Raw genomic sequence first — 23640 nt, forward strand, 5'->3', positions numbered from 1 at the left:
CCCTGCTCCTGTCTCCTTGCTGTTCTACCCCCTCTCCCTCCCTATAGACCATGCTCCTGTCTCCTTGCTGTTCTACCCCCTCTCCCTCTCTATAGACCCTGCTCCTATCTCCTTGCTGTTCTACCCCCTCTCCCTCTCTATAGACCCTGCTCCTGTCTCCTTGCTGTTCTACCCCCCCTCTCCCTCTCTATAGACCCTGCTCCTGTCTCCTTGCTGTTCTACCCCCTCTCCCTCTCTATAGACCCTGCTCCTGTCTCCTTGCTGTTCTACCCCCTCTCCCTCTCTATAGACCCTGCTCCTGTCTCCTTCCTGTTCTACCCCCCCTCTCCCTCTCTATAGACCCTGCTCCTGTCTCCTTGCTGTTCTACCCCTCTCCCTCTCTATAGACCCTGCTCCTGTCTCCTTGCTGTTCCACCCCCTCTCCCTCTCTATAGACCCTGCTCCTGTCTCCTTGCTGTTCCACCCCCTCTCCCTCCCTATAGACCCTGCTCCTGTCTCCTTGCTGTTCTACCCCCTCTCCCTCTCTATACACCCTGCTCCTGTCTCCTTGCTGTTCTACCCCCCCCTCTCCCTCTCTATACACCCTGCTCCTGTCTCCTTGCTGCTCTACCCCCTCTCCCTCTCTATAGACCCTGCTCCTGTCTCCTTGCTGTTCTACCCCCTCTCCCTCTCTATAGACCCTGCTCCTGTCTCCTTGCTGTTCTACCCCCTCTCCCTCTCTATAGACCCTGCTCCTGTCTCCTTGCTGTTCTACCCCCTCTCCCTCTCTATAGACCCTGCTCCTGTCTCCTTGCTGTTCTACCCCCTCTCCCTCTCTATAGACCCTGTTCCTGTCTCCTTGCTGTTCTACCCCCTCTCCCTCTCTATAGACCCTTCTCCTGTCTCCTTGCTGTTCTACCCCCTCTCCCTCTCTATAGACCCTGCTCCTGTCTCCTTGCTGTTCTACCCCCTCTCTCTCTCCGTATTGCTGTTCTACCCCCCTCTCTCTCTGTATTGCTGTTCTAACCCCTCTCTCTCTGTATTGCTGTTCTAACCCCTCTCTCTCTGTATTGCTGTTCTAACCCCTCTCTCTGTATTGCTGTTCTAACCCCTCTCTCTCTCTCTGTATTGCTGTTCTAACCCCTCTCTCTCTGTATTGCTGTTCTAACCCCTCTCTCTCTCTGTATTGCTGTTCTAACCCCTCTCTCTCTCTCTGTATTGCTGTTCTAACCCCTCTCTCTCTCTGTATTGCTGTTCTAACCCCTCTCTCTCTTTGTATTGCTGTTCTAACCCCTCTCTCTCTCTGTATTGCTGTTCTAACCCCTCTCTCTCTCTGTATTGCTGTTAACCCCTCTCTCTCTCTGTATTGCTGTTCTATCCCCCTCTCTCTCTCTGTATTGCTGTTCTAACCCCCCTCTCTCTCTCTCTGTATTGCTGTTCTAACCCCTCTCTCTCTCTGTATTGCTGTTCTAACCCCTCTCTCTCTGTATTGCTGTTCTATCCCTCTCTCTCTCTGTATTGCTGTTCTAACCCCTCTCTCTCTGTATTGCTGTTCTAACCCCTCTCTCTCTCTGTATTGCTGTTCTAACCCCTCTCTCTCTCTGTATTGCTGTTCTAACCCCTCTCTCTCTCTGTATTGCTGTTCTAACCCCCCTCTTTCTGTATTGCTGTTCTAACCTCTCTCTCTCTGTATTGCTGTTCTAACCCCCCTCTCTCTCTCTGTATTGCTGTTCTAACCCCTCTCTCTCTGTATTGCTGTTCTAACCCCTCTCTCTCTCTCTGTATTGCTGTTCTAACCCCTCTCTCTCTCTGTATTGCTGTTCTAACCCCTCTCTCTCTCTGTATTGCTGTTCTAACCCCCCTCTTTCTGTATTGCTGTTCTAACCTCTCTCTCTCTGTATTGCTGTTCTAACCCCCCTCTCTCTCTCTGTATTGCTGTTCTACCCTCTCTCTCTGTATTGCTGTTCTAACCCCTCTCTCTCTCTGTATTGCTGTTCTAACCCCTCTCTTTCTCTGTATTGCTGTTCTAACCTCTCTCTCTCTGCATTGCTGTTCTATCCCCCTCTCTCTGTATTGCTGTTCTACCCTCTCTCTCTGTATTGCTGTTCTAACCCCTCTCTCTCTCTGTATTGCTGTTCTAACCCCTCTCTCTCTCTGTATTGCTGTTCTAACCCCTCTCTCTCTCTGTATTGCTGTTCTAACCCCTCTCTCTCTCTGTATTGCTGTTCTAACCCCCCTCTTTCTGTATTGCTGTTCTAACCTCTCTCTCTCTGTATTGCTGTTCTAACCCCCCTCTCTCTCTCTGTATTGCTGTTCTAACCCCTCTCTCTCTGTATTGCTGTTCTAACCCCTCTCTCTCTGTATTGCTGTTCTAACCCCTCTCTCTGCATTGCTGTTCTATCCCCCTCTCTCTGTATTGCTGTTCTACCCTCTCTCTCTGTATTGCTGTTCTAACCCCTCTCTCTCTCTGTATTGCTGTTCTAACCCCTCTCTCTCTCTGTATTGCTGTTCTATCCCTCTCTCTCTCTGTATTGCTGTTCTAACCCCCCTCTCTCTCTGTATTGCTGTTCTAACCCCCCTCTCTCTGTATTGCTGTTCTAACCCCTCTCTCTCTCTGTATTGCTGTTCTAACCCCTCTCTCTCTCTGTATTGCTGTTCTACCCCCCTCTCTGTATTGCTGTTCTAACCCCCCTCTCTCTCTGTATTGCTGTTCTAACCCCCCTCTCTCTCTGTATTGCTGTTCTAACCCCTCTCTCTCTCTGTATTGCTGTTCTAACCCCTCTCTCTCTGTATTGCTGTTCTAACCCCCCTCTCTCTCTCTGTATTGCTGTTCTAACCCCTCTCTCTCTCTGTATTGCTGTTCTAACCCCCCTCTCTCTCTCTGTATTGCTGTTCTAACCCCTCTCTCTCTCTGTATTGCTGTTCTAACCCCTCTCTCTCTCTGTATTGCTGTTCTAACCCCCCTCTCTCTCTCTGTATTGCTGTTCTAACCCCTCTCTCTCTCTGTATTGCTGTTCTAACCCCTCTCTCTCTCTGTATTGCTGTTCTAACCCCCCTCTCTCTCTCTGTATTGCTGTTCTAACCCCTCTCTCCTGTATTGCAGTGCGCTCGGTTGGCGTAGTCGGGATCATCATCGCTGTGTGTTTGTCTCTCATCGTGGTCGTGCTGCTGTGCCTGCTCTTCTACAGCTGCTACAAGAACGGCTTCGGACCCAGGAGTAGGTCACCTCTATTGTTTTACTACAGCTTTACAATCCTCTTATTATTCCAGTAGGGACTGGTTTACTACAGCTTTACAATCCTCTTACTATTCCAGTAAGGACTTGTTTACTACAGATTTACTACTTTGCTACCACATGGATTTTCACAGTATATGTTTTCTTTTTTGCTTTTATCAGTGTCAGACCGGCTCTCCGGCTTGAAGTCCCTAAAGTAAGTGAACATATCTGCTGTGCAGTGATGCTGTCTGCTGTGCAGTGATGCTGTCTGCTGTGCAGTGATGCTGTCTGCTGCGGTGCCTGTGTATCTGGCTGTGTTCACTTTGCTGTGCTTGTATTTTGCTGTGTTCACTTTGCTGTGCTTGTATTTTGCTGTGTTCACTTTGCTGTGTTTGTATTTTGCTGTGTTCACTTTGCTGTGCTTGTATTTTGCTGTGTTCACTTTGCTGTGCTTGTATTTTGCTGTGTTCACTTTGCTGTGCTTGTATTTTGCTGTGTTCATTTTGCTGTGCTTGTATTTTGCTGTGTTCACTTTGCTGTGCTTGTATTTTGCTGTGTTCACTTTCCTGTGCTTGTATTTTGCTGTGTTCACTTTGCTGTGCTTGTATTTTGCTGTGTTCACTTTGCTGTGCTTGTATTTTGCTGTGTTCACTTTGCTGTGCTTGTATTTTGCTGTGTTCACTTTGCTGTGCTTGTACTTTGCTGTGTTCACTTTGCTGTGCTTGTATTTTGCTGTGTTCACTTTGCTGTGCTTGTATTTTGCTGTGTTCACTTTGCTGTGCTTGTATTTTGCTGTGTTCACTTTGCTGTGCTTGTATTTTGCTGTGTTCACTTTGCTGTGCTTGTATTTTGCTGTGTTCATTTTGCTGTGCTTGTATTTTGCTGTGTTCACTTTGCTGTGCTTGTATTTTGCTGTGTTCACTTTGCTGTGCTTGTATTTTGCTGTGTTCACTTTGCTGTGCTTGTACTTTGCTGTGTTCACTTTGCTGTGCTTGTATTTTGCTGTGTTCACTTTGCTGTGCTTGTATTTTGCTGTGTTCACTTTGCTGTGCTTGTATTTTGCTGTGTTCACTTTGCTGTGCTTGTATTTTGCTGTGTTCACTTTGCTGTGCTTGTATTTTGCTGTGTTCACTTTGCTGTGCTTGTATTTTGCTGTGTTCACTTTGCTGTGCTTGTATTTTGCTGTGTTCACTTTGCTGTGCTTGTACTTTGCTGTGTTCACTTTGCTGTGCTTGTATTTTGCTGTGTTCACTTTGCTGTGCTTGTACTTTGCTGTGTTCACTTTGCTGTGTGTGTGCTCTGCTGCAGGAGGTCGATGGATGTGGAGCTGGCCCCTCCTTTCACAATCAGCAGCTCACTGGGTGATGCGACGGCTGGCAGCGGGAGGGTGAACTACAGGAGCATGGTGGAGGAGGCGTGGGACCCTGACCGGAGTCCAGGTGACCCTCATACTCTGCCCCAGGGCTCCCCAGAGCTCACAAACGGCATGCCTATTAATAATAACAACAATCACACGATACCTATCTGATATTTTCGTTATCCTCTCTTACTGAGTCTGCTGAGATCGTTCTCAACATAGCAAGCTTACTGACGAACGACCTTCCTAAACTGCGCTTCTGAAAAGACTCCTCGCAGCTGGTTAGCTGGTTTATAACAAGTGAACTTGCTCACTTTGCTGTGCTTGTATTATTATTATTATTATTATTTATTTCTTAGCAGACGCCCTTATCCAGGGCGACTTACAATCGCATTTTGCTGTGTTCACTTTGCTGTGCTTGTATCTGGCTGTGTTCACTTTGCTGTGCTTGTATCTGGCTGTGTTCACTTTGCTGTGCTTTTATTACTTATTATATTTAGTGAGATGGCTTCTAATGTACAATAGGGACTCCCCTTATAAAAGTGTCCCATAGTAAAACCATAGCCAAGTGTAAAGCACAGGTCAGCATTGTAAGACCCAGAGAGGTATGCTAAAACTTATATTAATAACAACTATGGTAAATATATAAACCATGGGAAACATGTGGGAGGGGAAGGCAAAATGGCCATGCATATTTACCCTGCAGTATGCCCTGAGCTGTCTAACGTCTGCCCCCTGCTGGTTGGTGTGCAGGTGACGTGTCGTAGAAGTGACTCTGCGGGGGGACTCTGAGGGTCTGCAATGTGCATGGAGTCTGTAACACAACTCCTGAGGACTGCGCCACTGAAGACACTGAGAGAGACTTCTAGTCAAGACGCTTCACCAAACTTAATCCATCTCTTCTGTGGTGTTTGTGAAGCTAGCATCACTGCGGGGTCCATAGATCAGGGGGAGGGTCTTGTTTTGAAATGCCCGGGAACTCTGTGCTCTGCAGGCTGACTGATAGGAGCTGTTCCTGCAGCTGCAGGGCTCTCGTTGCCTCCTGGTTGTCTCGGTCATTCGAAGAGGGGAGCTCTCAACCCCACCCCTCCTGGGAGGTCTCAGCTCTGCTGTTTTAAATGCTTTTCAATTTGTGACTTTTTTATTTGTGAGAGAGGGTGACAGCATTAAAAATATAACCTGTATAATTAAAGCTTTGTAAGAGAAAAAAAAGGGCTTGTCCTGTCTTTATTCCACCAGGGTGCGCCTGAATACAAAATAAAACAATGCTACTGAATCTAAACAAACTCGTGTCTTATACTATGTTAGGGTCTTGGTGCTTTTCGTCGTATTCTTTGTATAGAAACAGTTGCTGTTAAATATGAATGCTCAGCGTATGGATTCCTGAGACTAAGTCTAAGACGCTGCATTGAAACTTATGATTTTGTTTCCAAAGTCTGTTTTGCTAAATCTCCTAGAATCTTTCCCAGACTCCAGTAGTCACTTTAACAAGAACAGTGTAATCAACACCACATTTTTAATTGCCAGCGAATGAACCAAACCAGACTGTTGTTGACGGTTATAAGCTTTGAGGTCAGGTCTGTCGGTTTGTAACATTTCCATTTCCTAACACAAAATATAAAACATGTTTCATGACATGAATGATCTCGGGACGGAAACAGAAACCACAAGTGCTTGTTATTGAGTTTGAAATGCTGCATGACGTGAGCGAGCAACAGCAGAACCTGGACTGAAGAGTGAGAGGAGTGAACACACAGAGCAGAGTCACTCTGTGTGTCAGGGAGGGTGCGTGGACTGGACACTGTAACAGTGTGTCAGGGAGGGTGCGTGGACTGGACACTGTAACAGTGTGTCAGGGAGGGTGCGTGGACTGGACACTGTAACAGTGTGTCAGGGAGGGTGCGTGGACTGGACACTTTGTAACAGTGTGTCAGGGAGGGTGCGTGGACTGGACACTGTAACAGTGTGTCAGGGAGGGTGTGTAGACTGGACACTGTAACAGTGTGTCAGGGAGGGTGCGTGGACTGGACACTGTAACAGTGTGTCAGGGAGGGTGCGTGGACTGGACACTGTAACAGTGTGTCAGGGAGGGTGCGTGGAATGGACACTGTAACAGTGTGTCAGGGAGGGTGCGTGGACTGGACACTGTAACAGTGTGTCAGGGAGGGTGCGTGGACTGGACACTGTAACAGTGTGTCAGGGAGGGTGCGTGGACTGGACACTGTAACAGTGTGCCAGGGAGGGTGCGTGGACTGGACACTGTAACAGTGTGTCAGGGAGGGTGCGTGGACTGGACACTGTAACAGTGTGTCAGGGAGGGAGCGTGGACTGGACACCTTAACAGTGTGTCAGGGAGGGTGCGTGGACTGGACACTGTAACAGTGTGTCAGGGAGGGTGCGTGGACTGGACACTGTAACAGTGTGTCAGGGAGGGTGCGTGGACTGGACACTGTAACAGTGTGTCAGGGAGGGTGCGTGGACTGGACACTGTAACAGTGTGTCAGGGAGGGTGCGTGGACTGGACACTGTAACAGTGTGTCGGGGAGGGTGTGTAGACTGGACACTGTAACAGTGTGTCAGGGAGGGTGCGTGGACTGGACACTGTAACAGTGTGTCAGGGAGGGTGCGTGGACTGGACACTGTAACAGTGTGTCGGGGAGGATGCGTGGACTGGACACTGTAACAGTGTGTCAGGGAGGGTGCGTGGACTGGACACTGTAACAGTGTGTCAGGGAGGGTGCGTGGACTGGACACTGTAACAGTGTGTCAGGGAGGGTGCGTGGACTGGACACTGTAACAGTGTGTCAGGGAGGGTGCGTGGACTGGACACTGTAACAGTGTGTCAGGGAGGGTGCGTGGACTGGACACTGTAACAGTGTGTCAGGGAGGGTGCGTGGACTGGACACTGTAACAGTGTGTCGGGGAGGGTGTGTAGACTGGACACTGTAACAGTGTGTCAGGGAGGGTGCGTGGACTGGACACTGTAACAGTGTGTCGGGGAGGGTGCGTGGACTGGACACTGTAACAGTGTGTCGGGGAGGATGCGTGGACTGGACACTGTAACAGTGTGTCAGGGAGGGTGCGTGGACTGGACACTGTAACAGTGTGTCAGGGAGGGTGCGTGGACTGGACACTGTAACAGTGTGCCAGGGAGGGTGCGTGGACTGGACACTGTAACAGTGTGCCAGGGAGGGTGCGTGGACTGGACACTGTAATAGTGTGTCAGGGAGGGTGCGTGGACTGGACACTGTAACAGTGTGTCAGGGAGGGTGCGTGGACTGGACACTGTAACAGTGTGTCAGGGAGGGTGCGTGGACTGGACACTGTAACAGTGTGTCAGGGAGGGTGCGTGGACTGGACACTGTAACAGTGTGTCAGGGAGGGTGCGTGGACTGGACACTTTGTAACAGTGTGTCAGGGAGGGTGCGTGGACTGGACACTGTAACAGTGTGTCAGGGAGGGTGTGTAGACTGGACACTGTAACAGTGTGTCAGGGAGGGTGCGTGGACTGGACACTGTAACAGTGTGTCAGGGAGGGTGCGTGGACTGGACACTGTAACAGTGTGTCAGGGAGGGTGCGTGGAATGGACACTGTAACAGTGTGTCAGGGAGGGTGCGTGGACTGGACACTGTAACAGTGTGTCAGGGAGGGTGCGTGGACTGGACACTGTAACAGTGTGTCAGGGAGGGTGCGTGGACTGGACACTGTAACAGTGTGCCAGGGAGGGTGCGTGGACTGGACACTGTAACAGTGTGTCAGGGAGGGTGCGTGGACTGGACACTGTAACAGTGTGTCAGGGAGGGAGCGTGGACTGGACACCTTAACAGTGTGTCAGGGAGGGTGCGTGGACTGGACACTGTAACAGTGTGTCAGGGAGGGTGCGTGGACTGGACACTGTAACAGTGTGTCAGGGAGGGTGCGTGGACTGGACACTGTAACAGTGTGTCAGGGAGGGTGCGTGGACTGGACACTGTAACAGTGTGTCAGGGAGGGTGCGTGGACTGGACACTGTAACAGTGTGTCGGGGAGGGTGTGTAGACTGGACACTGTAACAGTGTGTCAGGGAGGGTGCGTGGACTGGACACTGTAACAGTGTGTCAGGGAGGGTGCGTGCACTGGACACTATAACAGTGTGTCGGGGAGGGTGCGTGGACTGGACACTGTAACAGTGTGTCAGGGAGGGTGCGTGGACTGGACACTGTAACAGTGTGTCAGGGAGGGTGCGTGGACTGGACACTGTAACAGTGTGTCAGGGAGGGTGCGTGGACTGGACACTGTAACAGTGTGTCAGGGAGGGTGCGTGGACTGGACACTGTAACAGTGTGTCGGGGAGGGTGCGTGGACTGGACACTGTAACAGTGTGTCAGGGAGGGTGCGTGGACTGGACACTGTAACAGTGTGTCATGGAGGGTGCGTGGACTGGACACTGTAACAGTGTGTCAGGGAGGGTGCGTGGACTGGACACTGTAACAGTGTGTCAGGGAGGGTGCGTGGACTGGACACTGTAACAGTGTGTCAGTGAGGGTGCGTGGACTGGACAATTTGTAACAAACCACACTTTTAGATAACATTATCTGATATTTGCTGAGTTAAAAACTCCATCAAAATCAGCAAAGAAACGCTGCAGAAAGGGAGGAGCAGTTGAGTGGGATTTCTCCTAGTTTAACTCTGTTAAAATGATTGCTAACACTTTGCATGAAGTGTCTCAAACTACTCTGAATGCATTATGTTTGCACGTGTGTTTACCAAGTAATTACAATGTAAATACACAACCACATGTGTAAATACAGTGTAATTACAAACAAGCACAAAAAAGAGAAAAGGGCTTGTAACCAGGAGGTCCCCGGTTCAAATCACTGACTCACTGTGTGACCCTGAGCCAGTCATTCAACCTCCTTGTGCTCCGTCTTTCGGGTGAGACGTAGTTGTAAGTGACTCTGCAGCTGATGCATAGTTCACACACCCTAGTCTCTGTAAGTCGCCTTGGATAAAGGCATCTGCTAAATAAACTAATAATAATAAATAATAATAAAAGTTCTACCGATGCATTTTATTCCTCTCTGAAAACGTTGCACTTTGCACATGCTTCAGAGAACAGATCATGCTGTTAAACTTTGCCAGTCCGCTGGCCTCTCTTTAATTGGCTCTGCTGGTGTTTTCACAGCCCCTCCCCCTTTTCAGTGCACTGGGGCGCCTCTTCATAATCTTTATTCATTATCTTGGTTTTGAAAAGAAACAGAAGAGACCATGCTGTAGTACAGATCTCCCTTTCCTCCATGCTGGACCGCACGCTCCCCCCAGCACAGACAGGGGGCGCTCCGATACCTGCAGTCTACAGATAGCAGGGAAAGACCTGTCCATCAGACTAATGCACAACGTGGAAAAACGTTTGTTTCCCTGCTTCAAATGGCAATCATGTCTCTGGTTGCATTCAGTTCTCTTGCTTCTTTGAGGCTTTGAGTCCCAGCTCAACCACAGACCACAGCACCCCCTCCCTCCCACCCACATGAAGAACAGCAAGGCAGGGTCTGTGGCTGTGGTCTGGAGCCAGCTCACTCTAGGTGCTCAAACAAAGGAGGTGTGAACTTAGTAAATGTCACGCAGTGTGAAGTGTTTCTCATATTCACTCGGATATTCTCGAAAACATTTCAGTGATTCAGTTTATTTTCACACAGAACTTTCCCATTAAACAAAAAAGAGTCCAGACCCCGAAAGCAAAAGTGAATCTGATATAACAGGGCTGATTTTCAATAGCAGCCCCTCACAGTGAATCTGATATAACAGGACAGATTTTCAATAGCAGCCCCTCACAGTGAATCTGATATAACAGGACAGATTTTCAATAGCAGCCCCTCACAGTAAATCTGATATAACAGGACAGATTTTCAATAGCAGCCCCTCACAGTGAATCTGATATAACAGGACAGATTTTCAATAGCAGCCCCTCACAGTGAATCTGATATAACAGGACAGATTTTCAATAGCAGCCCCTCACAGTGAATCTGATATAACAGGACAGATTTTCAATAGCAGCCCCTCACAGTAAATCTGATATAACAGGACAGATTTTCGATAGCAGCCCTTCACAGTGAATCTGATATAACAGGACAGATTTTCAATAGCAGCCCCTCACAGTAAATCTGATATAACAGGACAGATTTTCAATAGCAGCCCCTCACAGTAAATCTGATATAACAGGACAGATTTTCAATAGCAGCCCCTCACAGTAAATCTGATATAACAGGACAGATTTTCAATAGCAGCCCCTCACAGTGAATCTGATATAACAGGACAGATTTTCAATAGCAGCCCCTCACAGCAAATCTGATATAACAGGGCTGATTTTCAATAGCAGCTCCTCACAGTGAATCTGATATAACAGGACAGATTTTCAATAGCAGCCCCTCACAGTGAATCTGATATAACAGGACAGATTTTCAATAGCAGCCCCTCACAGTGAATCTGATATAACAGGACAGATTTTCGATAGCAGCCCCTCACAGGGGTGTTTCTGAGTAGTGCCTCTCTCGTGTTATAAATCAATTTGTTTGTGTGCTCTTTCTGTTCTGTGTTCAGCAGTTTCTCCTCACGCTTTGACCACGTGTGGAAACTGTAATTAGAATTCAGCACTTTGTGTGGGACAGCGAGCTGGTTTCAGATTCTCTTCCAAACCCACAAAGCAAGTCCTGGATCTCCTTTCTTGTAAATTCTTATTTGAAATGCGCAAGCGGTTCATAGAAACGGGTTTAATTTTACACACCATAACATCGGATAAGCTGAACAGCTTTATTCATGAACCCTTTCACAGGTTTAGCAGGTCATTTTGAAGCCCCCTGTTTTTACCATGTGCACCACACATCTGCACAGTATTCACTAGGCTGGCCCATGTCTTTACTCTGCTTTACTGGACTGTGGTGTGCAGTTACTGTGCTGTACTGCAGTAACCCCTATCAGGAATCACCAGGAGATCTTTGGAGTTAATGCAGTGCAGGCAGGGGCATGTGACACGGTAGCATCACCGCACAGGCTGGCTAGCAGCAGGAATTAGACTCAGAGACAGGAAGCTGTTTTAAATGCTGATGTGCACATCTATTAACAAAACAGAACAAACAGCAACAAATAAACAGGCACAAGGGCCAAAATACAAGGTTAAACAAAACTATACAATCAGTGCCTGTAGGCTGAGCATTCGCCTTCACCACTGCACACCAGCACACAGCACACAGCACACTGCACACAGCACACTGCACACAGCACACAGCACACAAGCACACAGCACACTGCACACTGCACACTGCACACTGCACACTGCACACTGCACACTGCACACAGCACACAGCACACAGCACACAGCACACAGCACACAGCACACAGCACACAGCACACAGCACACAGCACACAGCACACAGCACACAGCACACAAGCCCAAACTCCCTCCAACAAACAAAGGATTTCTGGCTCCTTATATATATGGCCACTCCCCAATTAGCTTCAATTACCTCATTGGGGAATGGCAACACCTGTGATTGCTGGCAGGGGCAGAATTAACCCCGTCCCTGCCAACCTTACAGTCCCACACACACTATTTACACCAGCAGGGCTTCTACACTGCCACAGGGCACTGCAAAGGCAATGCAGACAGACAGTAGCAATAAGAACAGACGAACATAAGAAAGTTTACAAACGAGAGGAGGCCATTCAGCCCATCCTGCTCGTTTGGTTGTTAGTAGCTTATTGATCCCAGAATCTCATCAAGCAGCTTCTTGAAGGATCCCAGGGTGTCAGCTTCAAGAACATTACTGGGGAGTTGGTTCCAGACTCACACAATTCTCTGTGTAAAAAAAGTGCCTCCTATTTTCTGTTCTGAATGCCCCTTTATCTAATCTCCATTTGTGACCCCTGGTCCTTGTTTCTTTATTCAGGTCAAAAAAGTCCCCTGGGTTGACATTGTCTATACCTTTTAGGATTTTGAATGCTTGAATCAGATCGCCTTCTTTGTTCAAGACTGAATAGATTCAATTCTTTTAGCCTGTCTGCATACGACATGCCTTTTAAACCCGAGATAATTCTGGTTGCTCTTCTTTGCACTCTTTCTAGAGCAACAATATCCTTTTTTGTAATGAGGTGACCAGAACTGAACACAATATTCTAGGTGAGGTCTTACTAATGCATTGTAAAGTTTTAACATTACTTCCCTTGATTTAAATTCAACACTTCTCACAATATATCCGAGCATCTTGTTAGCCTTTTTTATAGCTTCCCCACATTGTCTAGATGAAGACATTTCTGAGTCAACATAAACTCCTAGGTCTTTTTCATAGATTCCTTCTTCAATTTCAGTATCTCCCATATGATATTTATAATGCACATTTTTATTGCCTGCATGCAATACTTTACACTTTTCTCTATTAAATGTCATTTGCCACGTGTCTGCCCAGTTCTGAATGCTGTCTAGATCATTTTGAATGACCTTTGCTGCAGACAGACAGACATGGGCACTGTAAGGGTGCTGTGATGTCACTGGGTTTCGTGTACTTCCCATAAAAGCCCCTGGCAACGTTGCAGTTCGTTATCATTTTCACACCCACCTACACCTTCTTGTATCTCCTTTCATTAATCTCTCTCCAGCTCTTTCTTGCTTTCTCAAACAAGAAGAACCTGTCTGACACCTAGCAGGGAGGCCTTCGTAGCTGAGACTTCAAGACTTCAAGTCAGGATGGCTGCACCCCCCCAGCCTCACTGCAGCGTGGAGCAGGATGAAGGCTTTTCAGTTTTCTACTTGCCTTTGTACACCTGTTAAACTGGCCAAGCACCTGCATTTATTTCTTTATTTGTAGATGCATTTCCCTGCATCAATCTCCTTGACACTGCGTTATAAGGGGGCAGTAACAGACACAGACACAGAGACGCAGTGCAAAAACACACTTCATTACCATCAAATTCCAATTTCTGAGCACAGCAGGCTGTATCGTCCCTTGGAGAAGGTCACTCTGCTTGGTGTGGTGTGGGAGAGCCAGTCCTGTCTTTCCGGGACCTGGTGGGGAAGCCCCCAGCTTGGCTGCAAAGGTTTATATTTACTGAGAACTTCCCTTCTCGTTTCATGTTAAAAGGGAAGCGAGCATTCAAAATACATTTCAAAGTAATCAGTTAACTGAGGTCAGCTTGGTAATGACATTTCAGAGCAAGGCTGTCTCGTGACTCGCAGGGTTACAGTGCTGGCTCCAGAGTTTCTGCTTTCCACACTTCGGACATGCACACACACACACAGAGACAGACAGACATGCACACACACAGACACACACAGAGACAGACAGACAGACATGCACACACAGAGACAGACAGACATGCACACACAGACAGGCACACACAGAGACACACAGACATGCACACACACAGACACACACAGACAGACAAACATGCACACAGAGAGACAGACAGACATGCACACACACAGACAGGCACACACAGAGACAGACAGACATGCACACACACAGACAGGCACACACAGAGACAGACAGACAGACAGACAGACGGACAGAAACATGGCTCCAGTCTCCTGTGCAGTCATCCTTCATGTTTCACAGGGAAGGAATTCAAACAGACAGACGGAGAAGGTGACAGACAGACAGACAGACAGACTTCATTATCCAGTCTTGTCAGACTTTTAATATCACAGTGCCAGTTTACCATGTGAACGTTCATTTGGCTGGTGATATTGTATACACAGTAACTCCCTTCTTAAACGCAGTGCAGTTAACCAAACTGACCTGACGTGTTACACCTAGAGCTCCTGGTTTTCATGTTTTGATTCATTTAATTTTTCGGTGCTTATTTTGAGTATTTTTCTTCTGTCGCAATATGTATAGTAGTAACTGGACAGTACTTACACACTAAAGCTGTCCCTTCTTTCCTTTGCTGTCTTCCACAACTAAATCCTTATAGTCACGGGCACATTCTTCTGTGTGGAGGCATTTTTTAACATTGTGCCACAAATTAGCAATTCTGTTTTAAATCCTCTGTACCTTTAAATCCCGCTAACAAGCCTCCATTCCTGATTGTGTGATCTCGCAAGCGGAGTCTCCAATAGAAAGGTAGGAATGTGCTGCCACTCACTAGTTGGGGCGGGTTTAAAGTATTCAGAACGAATCACTGAGAGATACAAGTCAGGAAGGCGGGACATTGCCCTGGATATGTAACACACATTACCAGAGCTGCGCAGAAACTGCAGCTGATGAACACAGCCTCCGTTTATATTTACAACTCCTTATTGTCAGACAGTGCACAGCTGATTTGAAAGTTGTTTTAAACACACTTGATTTAAACACAGTGACCATCATCGTCAGCATCTCACATGAACCGATGGGTAAGCCCCCGACACACAGAAAGAGAGACAGAAACTGTTAGCTTTCAGATTCAGAAAGAGTCACAAAGTCCACTTGTGAAACGTATAGGGAGGTATACAAACTGTATTAATAAATATAATTACATATTTACGAAATAAATAAACAAGCAACAGACATCGATTAAATAAAGGAGCCCCAGTCCTCTACAGCGTGTACACACAGGCACTGCAGGCACATCACACAAGGAAATCAATGCCCTGTTCAGTCCTGCTAAACACACCCTGACACAATCTGACACTCTGTCACGTGTCAGTTACAGTGTAATAACACATTCATTACACTCCGGGATGGTTGTGTTTATAGCATTTACATTGTAATGACCGGGCCACCGCGTGTGCTTTTGCAACGTAATAACAGTGAGACAAAAATGTGTACCTTAGTGTATTTCAGGTAACACTTCACATTTGGATGCATGGTAATTACACTGTGATTGCACTTCTGGTTACAGAGTTATTACATTGTAAAGACACCGCTTTACAAACAGTATAGTTACACAGGATGCTGGCGGCTAATAGTTTTCATTTTGTAATGAACCATGTTGCTGCATTGTAACAGCATGTGTTATTACTGTGTTATTTATGTGTTTGTGTATTGCTGTGTCCTTACTGTGTCGTTGTGTTATTACAGTGTCTTTGTGTTATTGTTATGCTATTACGGTGTGTTTATGTTATTACTATGGGTTTATGTGATCACTATGTTATTACTGTGTTATTACTGTGACTTTGTGTTATTACTGTGTTACTGCTTTGTGTGTTACTGCGTTGCAGTGTAATTGCTGTGTCACTAGAGACACCTAATATACATGAGTACCATATTCCCTGAGGATGTCACTGGATTACACTATCCTCTGGGGTGCAGGCATCTTCTCAGAATGATTTCCTGCAGTGAAGGCACTGAATATCTGAGCGTGATAAACAGCAAGCTAGTGCCACTTGCTTAACTCAGCTAAAGGCATTTTAAAGTACATTCAAAGTCTTCTGATCCCTGTGTTTTTATAGATTTGTAAATGTAAAGACTCGGTCATAAATATATCTACACAGTAGTGTACAAAACAAACCTGTATCAGATCATTTTTGATGTTCGTATTTTGGGAGCGATCTAAAAGTCCCTGGAATTACAAAGCCACAAATGTGGTGATTTGGGATTTTTCACATTTCAAGTGAAACTAAAAATAAAAAAGGGGGAACTCCAAACCTGCCACCATTTCAAAACTACATTCAAATGACCATCAGTGCGTGTTTTTGATCAAATCTATGTAAATATATCATCCAGGAGTCTGGGCATCAGTTAAATGTCAATTGTACTTCAGTTAAAGACAGAGACTGCCCTGGAAGGAGCTCACTCTGCACAGCCAGGAAGGGAAGCTGGGGTGCGGAGAAGAGAAGTGAGGTGTCCCGGGCAGACCCCAAAACAGAGTGTCTGTGTGCAGGGGTCAGGCCTGGCTCGATCGAGTCCGTGCCCCCTTGTACCCCAAACCCCTGGGGTCCCCCCCCGTCCCGCTCACAGGGCTGCAGTTTGGGGGCTGTCTTCTTCAGGTATCCATCGGAGAAGTGCTGCAATGCATTCTGGACACAGACAAGGAGCTCCCTCTGGCCTCCTGCAGCGTGGTTCTGTCTGTCCACCTCGCTCTCCTCTCTCACACTCTGAACTCCTTTAGTCCCCAGTCTGAGCTGCCCTGTCCCGCTGTCCCCAGTGTCCTGCTGTCCACAATGTCCCTCCAGCCTGCACAGGAAGCAGTCTCCACTCCCAGAACACACACAGCCTCTGAAGCCAGGTCTGTAGCCCTCACAGTCACTGTGGCTGTCTTCCATTGGCTCGGGCAAGCTCAGCAGCAGAGCCTGAGGCAGCTGACTGCGATACCCACAGTTCTGCACCTCTACGCTGCACTCCAGCACTTCAGCATTCCCCAGGAGGGGGCTCAGTCCCACACTCACCCCACTGTCCTCTTTGAGGGAGCCGCCCTGTCCCAGGCTGGTCCCACTGTCCCCACACTTCCCCTCCTGCAGGGAGCACTGGCCAAGGCTCACACAACCACTGTCTGTGTCCTTCTGCAGCTCCGCGGTGGGTCCCTTTGCCTCTCCCCTCCCCTCTCCTCCTTTCGCACTGCCTCTCGGTGCCTCCAGGAGGCACTGCTCCAGGCTCACGCCGCTGCTGCTGCTGCCACGCCTCTCTTTCCCCTCCGTCAGGAACCACATCCGATCCGAGGGAAAAAACACTGTCTCCACGGTAACGCTGCCAACCACCAAAGGCTTCCAGCCGGACTCCGGGACTCCCAGAGACTTCTAAACAGAAAACAAAGCAAAGGAGTGATTAGGGTGTGTGAGAGCGTGCTTATCAGCTGTCTGATGAAACTTGGCACAAGATGCAGGAGTGGGCAGCGTTTTTTTTTTTTTTTTCCCAGTTTATATTTGTAAGGAGGAGCCGTGAGGCTCCCTGCAGGACAGCAGCACTCACCAGCACAGAGGGCAGAGCGGTCGGCCTCTTGAGAACCAGGTGGAGAAACAGCAGGGAGAGGCTCAGCAGTGTCAGCAGCCCCAGCACGGAGAAAACAATGACCAGCGAGGTGCCCGGGTTCTCTGCAGAGACACACACACAACAACAACTGAGTCACTGCAGTGCAGCAGGAAACACAAGAACACAGAGCACGAAATCAAAGAGAACATGTCAAGCTGTTCGCTTGTTAGATGCTCACTATAGTACATGAGGGTATAGTATGAAATAGGGAATCCAGTGAAGTATACTACAGTACAGATTAGTGTTGTACCTGGAACTGGCACCAGCACGCACGTCTCTTCAGAGAACCACAGCCCGTGTCTTGAGATGTCCTGGACACCGGTGATGACACAGTAGCTCTCCCCTCCCTGCACATACTTCTCTAACTCCATCTCCATCTCATCTTCCTTCAAGTCGAACGTCTGCTCGGGGACACAACACAAGACAGGGGTCAGCTGGAATTCCCTGGGGCTGCCCTTGGTGGAGCGGAGCAGCGTGGGCACATGGTCCTCTCCGACATGGCAACGGAGCCCAGCCGTACGATCAGACAGGGATCCATCGGCACCGCACCGCTTCACTATCCCTTATTAGAGTCTCCCATAGTAATGGCATAGCAATGTCTTATAAAGCACAGCAAAAGCATGGAAAATCATAGGCAAGCATTGTAAAGCACAGAGAGGTGTGGTAAAGCATAGGGAAGCATTGTAAAGCACAGAGAGGTGTGGTAAAGCATAGGGAAGCATTGTAAAGCACAGAGAGGTCTGGTAAAGCATAGGGAAGCATTGTAAAGCACAGAGAGGTCTGGTAAAGCATAGGGAAGCATTGTAAAGCACAGAGAGGTCTGGTAAAGCATAGGGAAGCATTGTAAAGCACAGAGGTCTGGTAAAGCATAGGGAAGCATTGTAAAGCACAGAGAGGTCTGGTAAAGCACAGGGAAGCATTGTAAAGCACAGAGAGGTCTGGTAAAGCATAGGGAAGCATTGTAAAGCACAGAGGTCTGGTAAAGCATAGGGAAGCATTGTAAAGCACAGAGAGGTGTGGTAAAGCATAGGGAAGCATTGTAAACCACAGAGAGGTCTGGTAAAGCATAGGGAAGCATTGTAAAGCACAGAGAGTTCTGGTAAAGCATAGGGAAGCATTGTAAAGCACAGAGAGGTCTGGTAAAGCATAGGGAAGCATTGTAAAGCACAGAGATCTGGTAAAGCATAGGGAAGCATTGTAAAGCACAGAGAGGTGTGGTAAAGCATAGGGAAGTATTGTAAAGCACAGAGAGGTCTGGTAAAGCATAGGGAAGCATTGTAAAGCACAGAGAGGTCTGGTAAAGCATGGGGAAGCATTGTAAAGCACAGAGAGGTCTGGTAAAGCATGGGGAAGCATTGTAAAGCACAGAGAGGTCTGGTAAAGCACATCAAGATAAATGCAATGTATAAAAGCAAGGGACAATTGCAAAATTAGCACGCAGAGTGACAGCGGTACATTTTTGTAAGGGAGCACACCCATGAACACCCTGGTAACAGTGTACAGAGCGGTCCCAGTACGTGTCTGCTGAGCTGCGCACCTTGTTGTCCTGGTGTGGGTGTCGCAGGTAGATGCTGAACCTCAGCCCTGAGGGATACCGCTCCAACAGCGTGGCATTGCTCTTCAGGGTCAGCCTGACTAGAAAGGAGTGTGCTGTCACTGTCACGTCACACCCAGGGGGCTCCAGCACAGCTGAAACACAAACGCAAAGGATCACTCAAACACAAACCCACGGGCCACTGCAGTGTACCACGGTAACAGTGTGGATCACTCAAACACAAACCCACGGGCCACTGCAGTGTACCACGGTAACAGTGTGGATCACTCAAACACAAACCCACGGGCCACTGCAGTGTACCACGGTAACAGTGTGGATCACTCAAACACAAACCCACGGGCCACTGCAGTGTACCACGGTAACAGTGTGGATCGCTCAAACACAAACCCACGGGCCACTGCAGTGTACCACGGTAACAGTGTGGATCACTCAAACACAAACCCACGGGCCACTGCAGTGTACCACGGTAACAGTGTGGATCGCTCAAACACAAACCCACGGGCCACTGCAGTGTACCACGGTAACAGTGTGGATCACTCAAACACAAACCCACGGGCCACTGCAGTGTACCACGGTAACAGTGTGGATCACTCAAACACAAACCCACGGGCCACTGCAGTGTACCACGGTAACAGTGTGGATCGCTCAAACACAAACCCACGGGCCACTGCAGTGTACCACGGTAACAGTGTGGATCGCTCAAACACAAACCCACGGGCCACTGCAGTGTACCACGGTAACAGTGTGGATCACTCAAACACAAACCCACGGGCCACTGCAGTGTACCACGGTAACAGTGTGGATCACTCAAACACAAACCCACGGGCCACTGCAGTGTACCACGGTAACAGTGTGGATCACTCAAACACAAACCCACGGGCCACTGCAGTGTACCACGGTAACCAAGCCAGTACTTACTGTCACGGATCTGGAATTTGTTTTTGATGGCCCACTTTGAGGTCCGGTTCTGCAGGACTGTACGGACCTGGGCCAGGTAGAAGGCCTCGCGGCGCTTGAGTTTCTTGGACAGATCACAGCTTGTGGAGTTTGTCTGCTGGCAGCCCTTCACCTTCTTCCACTTCCTCTTGGAGTCATATCTGTACAAGGAAAAAACAGCCGGGTAAAAATGAGGTAAAGAAAAAACTTACAAGCGGACAAATCGCTTTCAGCTAGTGCCTTCAGACAGCTTGTGATGGATTAGCACTGGGAACAGAAGCAGCCGTCCACTTTCCTGTCTGTCTGTCTGTCTGTCTGCCTGCCTGCCTGCCTGTCTGTCTGTCTGCCTGCCTGTCTCTGTGTCTGTCTGTCTGTCTGTCTGCCTGCCTGCCTGTCTCTGTGTCTGTCTGTCTGTCCTTCTGTCTGTCTGTCTGTCTGTCTGTCTGTCTGTCTGTCTGTCTGTCCTGTATTTACACCTGCCTTGCCTTGGTACAGCACAGGACAGGTTAGCAGTTGGTCTGCCCCCTCCGTCTCTCTCCAGCAATGGCTGAGGGAGGGAGCGGTCTTGGGGCCGCACTGAGGAGGGTGTGATACCTGCCTTTTGTACTGGACCTCGTACAGGACTGCCTGCGGGGCTCCTTCAGGGGGGGCCCAGAGCAGCACCACCTGGGTGTTCACAGAAACGACAGTCAGGTTCCTCGGGGGGCGCAGGTCCTGTCCTGAAAGAGGGAGAGAAAAGACTTCATCAATAACTTCAAAACACTCACAGCTCAAAGGCAGAACCACAGGAAGCTGCTTGTTGCGGGGGGGCGGGGTGTCTGAAAAACTCAGTGTCTACTCCTTTAAGAGCTCAGCGGGCTCCCTGACTGAACACTCAGTGTCTACTCCTTTAAGAGCTCAGGGCTCCCTGACTGAACACTCAGTGTCTACTCCTTTAAGAGCTCAGCGGGCTCATTGACTGAACACTCAGTGTCTACTCCTTTAAGAGCTCAGGGCTCCCTGACTGAACACTCAGTGTCTACTCCTTTAAGAGCTCAGGGCTCCCTGACTGAACACTCAGAGTCTACTCCTTTAACAGCTCAGGGCTCCCTGACTGAACACTCAGAGTCTACTCCTTTAAGAGCTCAGGGCTCCCTGACTGAACACTCAGAGTCTACTCCTTTAAGAGCTCAGCGGGCTCCCTGACTGAACACTCAGAGTCTACTCCTTTAACAGCTCAGGGCTCCCTGACTGAACACTCAGAGTCTACTCCTTTAACAGCTCAGGGCTCCCTGACTGAACACTCAGAGTCTACTCCTTTAAGAGCTCAGGGCTCCCTGACTGAACACTCAGAGTCTACTCCTTTAAGAGCTCAGGGCTCCCTGACTGAACACTCAGAGTCTACTCCTTTAAGAGCTCAGGGCTCCCTGACTGAACACTCAGAGTCTACTCCTTTAAGAGCTCAGGGCTCCCTGACTGAACACTCAGAGTCTACTCCTTTAAGAGCTCAGGGCTCCCTGACTGAACACTCAGAGTCTACTCCTTTAAGAGCTCAGGGCTCCCTGACTGAACACTCAGTGTCTACTCCTTTAAGAGCTCAGGGCTCCCTGACTGAACACTCAGTGTCTACTCCTTTAAGAGCTCAGGGCTCCCTGACTGAACACTCAGAGTCTACTCCTTTAAGAGCTCAGGGCTCCCTGACTGAACACTCAGAGTCTACTCCTTTAGAGCTCAGCGGGCTCCCTGTTTGGACACGGCACTCAATTACCCACTCGGTATTTTGACTCACTTTGCTCATACTTCCTGATCTCTGACTTGCTTGGATTGTGTGGTTTGAGGAAGCTGTTGTCTGATGTCACTGTGTGATTTTTTTCCAGCACATTTTGCAATTCAGGAATCCAGGTTTACTGATACAGATTGATTCCATGTTACTGTACAGACACTAATGGAACAGCTGTGCCCAGTCCTGCCTGAATAAAAAACTTGAAAATGCTTAGCCTCTTAAAAGTAAATAACGTGGCTTTACACAGTAAGTTTGCTGGCTTTTAACATGGTTTATATGGCTCGTTCATTATTTAAATTAGTATTATAATCACTTACTGAGAAGTGTGCAGAGAAGTGACCATTGTTTTTTTTTTTTACTGAACATCCAAAATTGGTAAATACAGTAAAAACAACAGTAAAAAAGAGGTATTGATTCGACCCTAAATACCACCGTGATCAAATCATTATAAGCCTCTCTAACAGATAGATCTATAGAAGTGTATGTCTCTTTAGGCACCTATTCTCTTTAAAAGTACAAAGTCAATTTGATCATTTGATTGGTTTTGTATTCAATGGAACTGACCCCAGTGTTGTTCACGTAAGCCTCCTTAGGAAAGCTAAAAAAACCCCGACGTTTAGCAGGTGTGGAAAGCTGTGTTCTCGGCAGTGCTGAAAAGGGTTCTTTGTGAAACGGAGAAGGAGAACACAACGTTCCCCCGGGCGCTGATCGCTTTGATACGCGACGTCTTAACAGTTTCCTCTGCGGTTCAAACCGAGAGAGGGAAATTAAAAAAACACTCTGTTCTGAGAACAGAGCTTCACCCCGACCCGAGCCTCCCTCACAATCACCTGCACCCCTAGCACTAGGGACTGCACAGGGAATGAAGCAGCACGGGTCTAGGGGGGCCCCTTGATTATCGGGGTGTGCTCTTGCAAGACTTTCCCCTGGACGCGCCTTACAGCAGTTTGTTTCCCTTCACTTTCACTTTGCTTCATTGCTCTTTGATTTGAAGACATTTTCAATAAGGGCAATTAAAAAATATATATATTAACAACATTTATGATTTGATTTGTATTTGTCACTCGGCACACCTAGACCGGCTACTGCACGGACTCAAGCTTCAATCGGAAGACGCAAATTCAAGGGGTTAGCAGCTCTGCAATAAAACTGAAGATAGCCAGTCTCTCCTCAGTCTGCCCTGCTTCACCTGATAACAGGGAATGGAGGGAGGCCCTCATAATCTCACCTTGTCCATTTCTGCAGGGCAGACTCCTTGAACGAAGCCCCTGATAAGCAACAGCATGCAGTCCTCCGCCCTCCAAATTCAATAATTCACTGTGGTGTACGTGTACCTCAGAACCCCACAGTCACAGAAATGAACAGCACGCCCCACGACACTGCCCCTGTATTGCTTTGTTTGAAACGAGGTGAAAGTGTCCCTCTTACCTGACACGCTGCAGCGCAGTCCCAGGATCGCGAAGACTACAGGCACCCAGGTCCACTTGGCCATCCTCGTTCATAGAGCATACTACCGGACTAACTGACACCCCAGTCTGGCTATCAGACTGTCAAAGAGACGACTGGCTACCAAAGACTACGAGCCCTGCCTGTGAAACGCTTTGGCGTGTTTCCTTTTAGCTTTTGCACGGGCTACAGTATCAGCAGTTAGTTTGTCGTGGGGTCGTGACGGAGCGCTCGTCTCTCTCTCGCTCTCTCTCCCAGCTCTGAAGTGCTCTTGCTGTGTCTGTGTGAGCCGATGACTCGCATGCTGCGTGGGCGTTGCGCTTCGTCACACTTCCCCTTTCTTCAGAGTCAGTACTTTTTATTTATTTTCAGCTCCCTTGCTACATTGCTGGGTAATTCCTCCAGACTACTACGAAACTAACAGAGACGCTAATCTGAGTGAGGAGTTCTGTAAAACCGCCCACAGATAA

The 23640-nt window shown here is 48.3% G+C and overlaps 2 protein-coding genes across 2 annotated transcripts in view; one reads left to right on the forward strand and one right to left on the reverse strand.

The window, feature by feature from the left end:
* The window catches only part of LOC117968702 (small integral membrane protein 35-like), a 9654-nt gene extending 3861 nt beyond the window's left edge, over positions 1-5793 (forward strand). Inside the window, exons 2-5 of the mRNA XM_059009592.1 lie at positions 3083-3196; positions 3377-3410; positions 4505-4635; positions 5307-5793. Coding sequence (XP_058865575.1) covers positions 3083-3196; positions 3377-3410; positions 4505-4635; positions 5307-5320 — 293 coding nt within the window. The 3' untranslated portion in view covers positions 5321-5793. The remainder of the gene's footprint in view (positions 1-3082; positions 3197-3376; positions 3411-4504; positions 4636-5306) is intronic.
* Positions 5794-15002: 9209 nt separating this feature from the next.
* Positions 15003-23438, reverse strand: LOC117397306 (uncharacterized). The gene is made up of 7 exons (XM_033996058.3): positions 23153-23438; positions 20561-20681; positions 19945-20123; positions 19009-19160; positions 17722-17872; positions 17412-17533; positions 15003-17239 (listed from the first exon to the last, which is right to left on the reverse strand). The coding sequence occupies exons 1-7, from the start codon at positions 23214-23216 to the stop codon at positions 16241-16243; spliced, it is 1788 nt and encodes a 595-aa protein (XP_033851949.3). The 5' UTR covers positions 23217-23438; the 3' UTR covers positions 15003-16240.
* Between the last annotated feature and the right edge of the window lie 202 nt (positions 23439-23640).

This window comes from Acipenser ruthenus, chromosome 39 (assembly GCF_902713425.1).
Source record: "Acipenser ruthenus chromosome 39, fAciRut3.2 maternal haplotype, whole genome shotgun sequence".
Classification (NCBI taxonomy): Eukaryota; Metazoa; Chordata; class Actinopteri; order Acipenseriformes; family Acipenseridae; genus Acipenser; species Acipenser ruthenus.